This window comes from Corvus brachyrhynchos, unplaced genomic scaffold (genome assembly GCF_000691975.1).
Source record: "Corvus brachyrhynchos isolate BGI_N302 unplaced genomic scaffold, ASM69197v1 scaffold158, whole genome shotgun sequence".
In the NCBI taxonomy this organism is placed as follows: domain Eukaryota; kingdom Metazoa; phylum Chordata; class Aves; order Passeriformes; family Corvidae; genus Corvus; species Corvus brachyrhynchos.
The window spans coordinates 539,505-550,484 of record NW_008239756.1 but is presented as its reverse complement, the minus strand read 5'-3'; the positions used below and the strand labels follow the sequence as shown (position 1 = coordinate 550,484).

General features: G+C 52.5%; 1 protein-coding gene across 1 annotated transcript; it reads left to right on the top strand.

Annotated features, from left to right (window-relative positions):
• Window positions 1–223: 223 nt before the first annotated feature.
• Window positions 224–10,405, top strand: TIMM44 (translocase of inner mitochondrial membrane 44). The gene is made up of 12 exons (XM_008639928.2): window positions 224–727; window positions 1,170–1,340; window positions 1,788–1,868; window positions 2,322–2,471; window positions 2,862–3,001; window positions 3,630–3,715; window positions 4,660–4,752; window positions 5,056–5,180; window positions 6,087–6,137; window positions 7,053–7,142; window positions 8,690–8,800; window positions 9,865–10,405. Exons 2-12 carry the CDS (start codon window positions 1,257–1,259, stop codon window positions 9,982–9,984), a joined length of 1,131 nt encoding a protein of 376 aa, XP_008638150.1. The 5' UTR covers window positions 224–727; window positions 1,170–1,256; the 3' UTR covers window positions 9,985–10,405.
• Window positions 10,406–10,980: the final 575 nt, after the last annotated feature.

The window sequence follows — 10,980 nt, the reverse complement described above, 5'->3', positions numbered from 1 at the left end:
CCGAGCTGCTCCCGAGCTGCTCCCGGAGCTGCTCCCGGAGCCTCTCGGGGTTCACTTAAGGGCGATTTTGCCGTGAGCTGCGCACGGAGCGTCTCCTTTAACTCTCGCTCGTAGCGTGAGGGGCTTGGACGAGTCCTATGTGCCCAAAGTTAAGCGGAGCATTGGGGATTTCTGCTCGATTTGTGCCTTTGGTCGGGAGCTGCCCTGTTTCGGTCCTTGGCTCCTGCCCCGGGGCTCGAATACAGATTTTGAAGGTGTGGAGGTGGGATTTTCCCTGATTCTCACCTGCTGCAAGCCCCGGGCTCAGCAATGCCCCCTTCCCGCGCGGGGACTCGCAGGCTGGACCTGGGCAGGGGCAGCAGAACCGGCCGGGGATTGTTCTGGGATCCAGCAGATCTTTCCTGCCCTGTGTCTTGGGGCAGCACAAACACTCAGAGGGGTCCTGGGTTTCCTCCAGAGCTGGGAAAAAATTGTGTTTGGAAGCGTTTCCCCAGAAAAATCCACGTGCTTCTCATGTTTCAGCTCCTGGATGGATTTGTGCATCGCTGCTGTCCCAAACCCAGGTGCTGGGAGCTCTTGGATGGTTCCCTGAGCTCCTCCTGTGCTGTTTTCCTTGCAGAAATGTCTCCTCAGTGGCCTGTGGCTCTTTTCCAGGCGTTATCCCATCCCTGCCTTCCCCAGGAGTGCCCTGTACAGGATCAGCAGCCCTGCCCTGGGCACCTCCCAGGTTGGTCCCACCTGAATTTATTCCATTTCCACCCCCAAAGTGTTTTCCCAGCAGAGTTCTGAGCTGGATGTGGATGTGGCTCTGGGAAACACCAGTTTTAGGCAGGAGATTTCCACTTTTTGAGTGGAACTCAAGGGATTTTGGGGTAGCTGAGGTTGGACGGGGCTCGGAGCACCCTGGGATAGTGGAAGGTGGAGTTGGGTGGGATTTAAGGTCCCTTCGACCCTGTCCATCCTGGGATTCCATGGAATGCATTGCACATGTGGCTGTTTCAAGGATCAGCTGCTGCTTTTCCAAGGCAGCTCCGTGTTTTCCACGTGTTATGAGAGTGACCCAATGATTCCCTCTGGTCAGTCAACCTCCTGCCTTTGAAGCTTGTGTTATGTGACTCCTGTTTGCTTGAATTCCTTGGGATTCTCCAACATGGAATGGTTTTCTCCAGTCCAGATGCTACTCCTCAGGAGGAAGGAAGGGATTCATATCAGGTTTTGTGGAGAACATCAAACAGGAATTGGCCAAAAACAAAGAGATGAAGGAAAGTATTAAAAAATTCCGGGATGAAGCTAAAAAGTTGGAGGAATCAGATGCACTTCGGGAAGCAAGGAGGAAATATGTGAGTGTTCCCTGGTTTATTGCCCAGTCCCTGAGCTTTTACTGCTCTGAGTGTAAATTTCAATCCGCAGCTGAACTGTTCAGGAGAAGTTCTGCTTGGCTGGAAGCACTCGGTGCTAAATGGATGCCTTGGAATATTTATTTGTTGGAATGTTTTGGGGTTGGGTTTTTGGTTTTTTTTTTAGTGGAAAATCTTTCCAGCAGACACTTGGCTGCATTTCTGAGCAGATCAAATAATGGGGCATTAAATTGAACATCGACTGTTTCTTTTGTGTTGTTCAGAGAGCTCTGAACATCATCATTTGCAAGGCTGAGCTGCTGCTGACTCAGGCAATGAGCTCCTGAAATGTTGCTTTTTTCGCCCTCAATTCCAGCCTTAATGGATTGTGCTCCATCCAAACTGGGTCTGAGTATTCTCTGTCTCTTGATTAATGTTTTTTTCCCCCAGAAAACCATTGAATCTGAAACAGTGAAGACCTCAGAAGTGATTAAAAAGAAACTTGGAGAAATAACAGGGACGGTTAAAGAGGTAAAAGGACCTTTCCTTAGGGCAGCTCTGCTTCCGTTGGACTTTTGGGGGGGCTGGAATTGTCATTATTGGTGGCAGGTGCTGCTATTCCAGAGGTGATTCGGACCCTGGAGCTTTTAAAAGCAGAGGCATTGACAGGGTAATGGATTGAGTGTGGTCAGAGGAGGCCCAGCCCGGGGATTCCTCTGGGATTTGGGGGATGGAGAAAAGAGAGACCCCACCTGCAGCCCTGGGAGCCCAAAATAAGGATGTGGAGCTGCTGGAGAGAGTCCAGAGGGGCCCGTGGAGATGCTCCAAGGGCTGGATCCCTTCTGGGGAGAGCTGGGGCTGAGAAGAGAAGCTCCAGGGAGAGCTCAGAGCCCTTTCCAGGGCCTAAAGGAGCTCCAGGAGAGCTGGAGAGGAACTGGGGCCAAGGGATGGAGCTGGAATGACCTTTCCCGGTTTCCCTTGCAGAGTTTGGATGAGGTCAGCAAAAGCGACCTGGGCAGGAAGATCAAGGAAGGGGTGGAGGAAGCGGCCAAAACGGCCAAGCAGTCGGCGGAGTCGGTGACCAGGGGAGGGGAGAAGCTGGGCAGGACTGCAGCCTTCAAAGCCATCTCGCAGGTGCCGATCCTCCCGGGGCTCCCGTGGCACCCAGAGCCTCGGGACTGGCTCCGTGGGGAGCCTGGGTGGGAAATGCAGCAGCTGCCTCCCACAGGCAGCCCTGGCAGCCGGGACTGCGGGTCTGGCACTGCCTGGGAGGTGCGAGCCTGGCAGAGCGGAGCTGCCTGCAGCGGGGGGGGGAAATGTCTCTCTCCAGTGGGATTTGAGCTTCTTTGAATCCCTCTTTTTGCAGGAAATGCAGAAAATATCCAGTGTTTTGTTGTCGAGCTGTGGCTGCCCCATCCCTGGCAATGCCCAGGGCCTTTTGCTCTCCCAGACCATCACAGGAGGGATTTTCAGCTTCTGGGGGAGCAGGAAATCCACACTGTAACAGGGCTGTTTGCCTTGCAGGGAGTAGAAACTGTGAAGAAGGAAATAGATGAGAGTGTTTTGGGACAAACTGGGCCCTACAGACGCCCGGAGCGGCTCCGGAAACGGACGGAATATTCCGGAGAGAGGATTAAAGAGCAGCGAGTGTTTGAAGCCAATGAGTACGTGTGGGATCCTCTGGGGGGGATATTTCCAGGTGTAATTTGATGGAAAACTTCGAAACAGGTCAGGGATTAAAATCCAGGAGCTGTGGGGTGGGAGCAGCTGGGTCTGGGAGCGCATTCCCAGCAGGAGTTGATGATCCCGAATCTTCCCGTGCTGGAACTGGGAACTTCCAATTCTGAAGTTGAGATTTAATGTTCAGAGGTGAAATTCTGAGCTGAGCTTTGTTTTGTGCTCAGTTTTAACTTCTTGCTGCTGAGTTAGGCTGGGCAGGACTAAGGCTTTTTCGTGTGCTGCTTTGATCCTCTGAGTCGAGTTTTATTTGTCTGGTGCTTTATTTATCTGGAGTTTTGTTTATCTGATGTTTTATTTATCTGGTTTTTTATTTGTCTGGTGTTTTATTTATCTGGTGGATCATTTATGGGGCTATAATTTACGGGGCCACAATTTATTTTATAATTGATGAGGCTATAATTTATCCTGTAATTGAGCTCATCATTTATGTGCTGTCTCAGCCTCAGTGATGCCGAGTGCTGCAGGGATATTCCTCAGGGTGTTGTCTGTATTTGTTACCAGTTAATTTTTCCCAAATATCTGCGTTTTATCCCTGTTTTCTGCCTTCTCTAGGGAGGCCATGGGCATGGTGCTGCATAAAGACTCCAAGTGGTACCAGCAGTGGAAAGATTTCAAGGACAACAACGTGGTTTTCAACAGTGAGTGCTCGGAGGGAGCAGCGCGTTCCCTTCCCAGCCCTTCCTGCCTGGATCTGCTTCCATCTGTGCCTCCAGCCTCGACAGAATGCAAATCACAAATTCCCACCTTTTTCTGTGGGGTTGGAGCTGGTGCTGGGAGTGCTGTGAAGGGAGGGAGGCAGAGCTGACAGCCCTGCAGCTTCTCCAGGCTGCTCCATCTGTGCTCCGGCCCCTCCTGCAGCCGGGCTTTGCTGGGAGCGCTCCCAGCTCCAGGGCTCCAAACCCTGCTCAGAGGGAACTGAGCTCGTGGGTTTCCTGCTTTTCCCTCCCTGGCTTTGTTCTGGCACCAGGGACAGGGAAGGCAGCTCTGCTCCTCCTGAGCTAGAGCTTAAAACCAGGGAAATCCTTAAAAATCAAGGGACTTTAACACAACTTCCAAACAGGTGAAAGATTTTTTAAAAAAAAAAATCCTGTGATCTTTTTGTACTGTAAAGCTGATCTTTGATATCATCTGAGGCTGTTTCTAGTGGGAGTGCCCTGAAAACAATCCCAGAATCCCAGAATTTAGGTTGGAAAAGCCCTTCAGGACCATCGAGTCCAAGCTGTGCCCGATGCCCACCTTGCCACCCCCAGAGGCCCGGGTGCCACCTCCAGGGATGGGGCTCCACCAGCTGGAGCAGCCCTGCTCTAAGTGAGCCCAATCCTGAAGTTCCTCATTCCACTGGATAAATACCCTTCCAGGAGGTGTTAAATCCAGAGTGACAGCAGAGGAAAAGTTCCTGAGAGATCAGAACGTTGCAGGAAAACCGGGAGAAAAACGGGGAGAAAAGTGGCGAGAAAAATGGGGAGAAAACCAACTCACAGCTGGTGCTGAGGAAAGGGATTGAGGAGAGGCTGGATGCTGCAGGTTATTCCCTGGCTCAGGGTGAGCTGGGAGGGCTCTGAGCTCTCTGCTCCCGTTCCAGGGTTCTTTGAGATGAAGATGAAGTACGACGAGAGTGACAACGCCTTCATCCGAGCGTCCCGCGCCGTCACCGACCGCGTCACCGACCTCATCGGTACAGGCACATCCCAGGGCTCCTCCCAGAGCCCCTGGCTCTGCTCCTGCTGCTGGCACTGCTGCTCCTCCCGTGCTGCTGCTGCCACGCTGGGGCACATTCCCGAGCTTTGCCGGGTTTTGCATGGATCGTTATCCGGGGGATGGGTGGGAGGACAGTCCTTGGGCGGGAGAAATCCCAGGTTTGACTTCAAGGCTGGAGCTGTTCCCAGGGTGACTCTTGCTCTGCTGGGTAGCCAGAGGGCTGTTCCTGTCTCCCGGTGCTGGTGGCTGTGGCACCCCCCCCACTGAGCTGTTTTTCCAGGGGGATTGTTCTCCAAGACGGAAATGTCCGAGGTGTTGACGGAGATCCTCAAGGTGGATCCATCCTTTGACAAGGATCGCTTCCTGAAGCAGTGCGAGCGGGACATCATCCCCAACGTCCTCGAGGTGACACAGGATCCATTTCTTCCCTGCATTTTTCCCTTTATTATCCCATGGAAGGTTGTTTTTTTTTACTTTCCCATTGCTAAAATCAAAAGTTGGGGCAGGATTTGCTTCTCCAGCTCTGCACAGAACCTTGGGAAAGGAATCGGATCCCACATTTAGGTTCAAACCATGAGATAATAAATGATTGTTCTGGCCTGGAGAGCAACAAATGAGGTGGGATCAGAGGGAGAGGGGTGAGCAAATGGGGACAGCAGAGGGATAAGGGAAGGGATTTGGGATGTGCTCCTGGCTACTGATCTGGGGTTTGGGAACAGGAGCAGGCCGTGACAGAAGGTTCAGTGGTCACGGAAGTGTTTGGAATTTGATGTTTTTAAGGACTCAGAGTGATGAGAGATGTGACTGTAAATGGGTGTAGGTCCCTGTCACTGCAACGGGGAAGACAGAGGGAACCTGGGATTTGAAATAGAGCAGGAATTGTTCTGAGGGACTCAGGAGAGACTGGAAGAACTGGGACTTGAGGAGCCAAATGAGGGATTCTTCTGTTCCTTCTGTGCCCTGAATTCTTCAGTGTGGAAAATTGCAGCTCTGCTCCTGCTCCTGTTTGATCTGAGGATTTCTGAGCCCTGGGAACTCTGCTGGCTCCCTGGCAGGTGTAACAGGAAGATTTAACAGGAAGGTTTGGCTGGAAGCTTCGAGAGAGTTTAATTATCCAAAGCTTTATGTCCCTTGGCCTCAGCTCCTGTGTTTTGATAGAAATCCTTTTTGCTGTTCCCCTTTGCAGCTCCCAGTTTCCCCCCAGAGTCCCACAGAATGTGGGATCTGAGGTGTTCTGCTGCTGGAAGGGCTGGTTGGTCCCACTTGGATACAGGAGGAGCTTTAAAAGGCTCTGTTTGGTTTCCTCCTCAGGCTCTGATCTCCGGGGAGCTCGACATCCTCAAGGACTGGTGCTATGAGGCGGTGAGTGAAGCTCCCAGGAGCGGCCCCAAAGCCTGGGATTCTCCCTTGGAAATGGGGTTATTTTGAGGGGGTTTTGCCTTGCAAACTGTGAATTTGAGTTGGTTGGAATTCAGGGACTTCCTGGAAGCAGAGCCTTTCCTGACAGTGTTGGGGGGCTTTTATTTGGGTCTTCATTCCTCCAAAGTTATTGTGCTGTAAAGTCCAAAATAATTCTGTTCCTCTGTTCAGGAGCTGAATTTCTCCACGTGAGTTCCCTGTGCTGTTCCCCACCACCAGAGGGCTTGGAGAGGCAATTTTTTCTATTTAATAAATCCTGATGAGCATTCTTTCTACCAATAATCCAGTCTGAAAGCAAAGAACCTTCCCTGCTTCCAGCAACCGAGGGAATGACACCTCAGGATTGCTCTGGAGGGAAGCAGCAGCCTCCCTGCAGTTTGTGAGACCAAAACCAAACATTTCCCAGGCAGCTGGAATTGGAAATGAAGCTCCTGAGTCGAGAATAATCAGTCAGATAAGCCAGGGGAGGAAATGGGAATCCTATCCCTGAGAATTCAGGTGATAAAGCCTCTTAAGGGATCCCACAGGTGTTGAGCTGGTGATTCTGGTCACTAAACTCCCTGGTTTTCCCTGGTTTTCCCTGTTTCTGCTGTTCAGTACAGTTGTGAGTCCCTCAGCTCTCAGGTGCTCTCAGGTCCTCACGTTCTGCCCAGGAAAAGTGGGATTTTTAGTGGGAATTTGGTGAATCCCAAAGCATTTGCTGCAGTTCTTTGATCCCTTCCTTCAGCACATTTATAAAAATGGGGCTTTTTTTCTCGTGGGGTTTTTTTGGTGGCTCTCTCCAAGCAGAAATTCCCTTTTCTTTTTGTGGCAGAACAATTCCAAACAATTCCCAACCCAAGTTTGTTCTTCCCTCAGACCTACAGCCAGCTGGCCCATCCCATCCAGCAGGCCAAGGCCTTGGGGCTCCAGTTCCATTCCAGGATCCTGGACATCGACAACATCGACGTGAGTTCCCTGTCCAGGATCTCCTTTGGGGGAGGAATTAAACCAATGGGCTCTGGAGGGGATTTTCAGAATCATTAAGGTTGGAAAAATCCTCCAGGATCATCGAGTCCAACCTTCTTTGCTCTGCCTGCTGGGTTTGAACTCTGGGGTTTGGCATTTCTGCTCCCAGAGGGAAAATCCCACTCTTGCATGAGCTTTAAGCTCCTTCCCACCCAAACCAGGGATTCTGGGATGACTCAGCCAAGTTCCAGGTGCTCTCCAGGTCCCTTTGTGGAGGAGCTGGAGCTGTTCCTGCCCCACTTAGGGAATGACAGGAATTCTGTCACCTCATTCCGGCGTCAAGATCAGCTCCCCCGTCCTGACCTGCTTGGGGAGATTCCAGTGATCCCAGCACTGAGAAATAATCCAAGTGGGAAGTTTGGGAGGGATGCACTGATCAGGGACATTCCTGCTTTTCTGGAACCCCACAGGCAGATGGATGTTGTGGGATCATTGATGGCATCTAAAATATCTCGGAAATCGGGCTGGGGTTGGATTTGGGTGGAAAACTGATTTTTATTTGGCTGGATTGAGTGAGTCCAGCCAGCTCCAGGACTGGGATGGGAGCTGATTTCCCTGGGATCAGGCACAGGAACGTTGCAGAGCTGCTGAGATTGCCTCAGGGAGCAGGAAAATCTGCCTATAAATAAATGTATTCCTTTGTGACACGGCCCAGCCTTGTGCCCGTCCTGGTGCTGCTTCCTTTATGAGGGGATAAAACAGAATCTGTAGGAACATTTCGAAAGAGGAAAATCCCGCTGTCCCCAGTCCCTGTGATTCCTTTTGGGGGCAGCACAGCCAGGAATTCCGGAGCTGGAGAGCAGCAAAGCATTCCCTGGCATCCTGCATTCCCACAGAAAGGGGATGCAAAAGGTTTCCCACAGAGGGCAGGAAGAGAATTCTGGGTTTTTAGAAGGAAAAAGCTGAATTTCCACTCCTCTTGCATTCCGGTGAATGAGGCCTTTAAATATTTAATGGAATGGGAACAGAGGAGAAAAATCCTGGCAAACAGAAGGTGCTCACCTCGGAGTCTTTGTGGTACAGTTTTTGTCTGGTTCAGAACAATTTCCTGGCAAAAACTGATGTAAAATCAGGAGAAAAGGCTCCATTTGTTCCTTCTGGGTCCCTTCCAGCTCAGGATTCCAAGCATTTCCTTCAGAAAACTCCAGTTTTGGAGAGCAGGGGGTCCTTTATTCTTGCTTTCTAATTGGAAATAACGGAGCAGAGCTTGTTCCCATTTCCCAGATTTATGGACTTGGGAAAGTAACGAAAAAATTCACAACAGTTTGGGGAAAGCTTTGAAGGTTCCCAGGCATTTTTTAATGGGAAGTTTTTTGGGGAACAGCTTTTCCATCATACCTGAACCACAGAATTGATGTGGCTGAACAGCCAGAGGAGCTCTGGGGGAGCTGGGACTGTCCAGCCCTGGGGGAGATGGGAAACTCTGGGTGCTCTTCTGTGAACCTGCAGGAATGGGCTGTTTTCCATGGAATTCTCTGTCCTTGCAGCTGGCCATGGGGAAGATGATGGAGCAGGGACCAGTGCTGATCATCACCTTCCAGGCCCAGGTGGTGATGGTGATCAAGAACCACAAAGGGGAGGTGGTGGAAGGGGACCCGGTGAGTGGGGCCTGGACATGTTTGGGGTCTGGGACGTGTTTGGGGTCTGGGATCTCCCACTGCAGCTCCAGCTCCATCCCATTCCCACCTCACCCTGCTGGGTTTTCCTTCCCCATTCTGGGAGAGCAGAGCCCTCTGGCAAACAGGGTGGGAGCAGAGTTGAGTCACTGAGTGAAAAAATCCCCAAATCCGCGTTTTTAGCTCCCCACACTGACACGGAACGATGCCTTCATTCCCTGGAAATCCCACAGGGAACTCCCACGCCCGGCTGCAGCTCAGGCTGTATGTGGTGCTTCGGGAACAGGACAGGGAATGGTTTGTGGAGCAAACCCCTGGCACCTCCTGGAATGCCCTTGGCTGTGGTTGGGGCTGTTCCTTCCTGGGTGATTCCAGGCTGAGCCTGGCCCATGGAATTCCCTGTTCCCAGAGTTCGTGGCAGCCGCTGGAGGAGGTTCCTGGAGCTCCTTTATTCCCAAGTGTCTCTCTCCAGGCAGCTCCAGCCTGTCCTGTGCCTCAGTAGCTCAGGGACACTTCATAGGGACATGGGGACAGTGCTGGCACTTCCCAGCACATTTTGCTTGGAATTAATAAGGGCATTTAACAAATACTGGCTTTTGCAACCCTGGCCTTTAGTCCAGGCTGGAAAAATGGGATTCATCTGAATGATGGGGCCCGCCTGGGCTGATTCACAACCAGGGCAGGAACAGCTGATCCAGTGATTCCCTGCGCTGAATTCCTGCATTCCTGGGAGATAAATATTGATGGGATAATTATTGAACAGGATATCAAAGTCTGTTTGCTGTCGGATTCCTCTGGAGCCGCAATAAATCAGGGAGAGGCATTAAAATTCTCCAGTGGAACCCAAACCTCAGCTTTAGTCAAGTGCCCGGGGTTGGGTGGAAGTGCTGAGCCGCCGCTGGAATATTGAACACAGGGAGTTTTAGGGACAGGGGACCCTCAAATCCACAGGATTCCAGTGTTGGAAGGACCTTAAAGGTCACCTCATCCCAGCCCCGCCAGGGCAGCGTGTCCATGCCCCTCTAACTGCGGGATTTTCCCGGCAGGACAAGGTTCTGCGGATGCTCTACGTGTGGGCCCTGTGCAGGGACCAGGACGAGCTCAACCCCTACATGGCCTGGAGGCTCCTGGACATTTCCTCCTCCAGCACGGAGCAGGTCCTCTGAGCAGGGCTGGGCCGGGCCCTTCCCCCCCTCTGGAAGCAGCTCCAGGCCGGAACTCGCCCCAGCCTCCACGGGGAGCAGGCCAGGCTGGGATTTTTGGGAGAGCAGGCTCCCGGTTATCCCAGTCCCTGAGGAGTGGGGGTGACCCCCTGCTCGGGGGGCTCAGCGTGAATGTGTGACACGAGCAGCTCTGCTGCTGCTTCTTCCCTCGTGCCTCAAGGAGGCTCCTGGGTGCTTCCCAGTGCTCCCAGCCAGCTGGGAATCACAGAGAGCCCTCATTCCCAGCTGCTGGCATCCTCAGAGATCCCGGGAAAGGCCTTGGAGGGGCTCTTGGCTGCCAATCTCCTGTCCCTGCTCCAGCCTCGTGTCCCCACCGTGTCTTGCACTTTCCCAAACCAAATACAGCCAGGACTTTGCACATGGAGGTGTTGGAAGCTCAGGTTGGGGATGGGATGGGATGGGATGGGATGGGATGGGATGGGATGGGATGGGATGGGGGTGATGTTTGAATATCCAGGGGTAAGGTTTGGATACCCACAGCTCGGCAGGGGGAACATTGTTGGTTCTGGCCACAGAGAGCCACAAGTGCATCCCTTGGGCTGGTGGGGAGGGTGGAGGGTGTGGGGCAGGAGAGGAGGAGCAGCTGGAATGTCTGAGGAGTGGGGCTGCTTTGGAAACCCTGGATTTTTCTGTTCCATCCCATCTCATTCCCAGGAGGAAAGCTGTGCTCCTTGCACAGCTCTCTGGGCTTGTGTGCTCCTCATCCCTGCACAAATCCTGGGTCCAGGAGCAGAAACCTCCCAGTTTGCTGCTGGAGCATGGGGTGAAATCCCCTTCCAGGCCCAACCTAAAAAACGGGGTTTGAAAATCCCAAGTCATAAAAAAAATCCCCCGAATTCAGGTTCCAGCGGCAGCGTTCGGTGGGGTTTGGGACCCTCCTTCCCGAGCTTCTTCCTGTGGGGAGGAGGAGGAGCTGGGGGAATGTCTGAGGGGAGCAGG

What these genes read in the sequence shown, in the direction of transcription:
- TIMM44 (XM_008639928.2), top strand. Translation starts at nt 1,257, where the DNA reads ATGAAGGAAAGTATTAAAAAATTCCGGGATGAAGCTAAAAAGTTGGAG. An exon ending in TCATCCCCAACGTCCTCGAG is followed by an intron (nt 5,181 to 6,086) that starts GTGACACAGGAT and finishes TTTCCTCCTCAG; the next exon opens with GCTCTGATCTCCGGGGAGCT. An exon ending in AGGTGGTGGAAGGGGACCCG is followed by an intron (nt 8,801 to 9,864) that starts GTGAGTGGGGCC and finishes TTTTCCCGGCAG; the next exon opens with GACAAGGTTCTGCGGATGCT.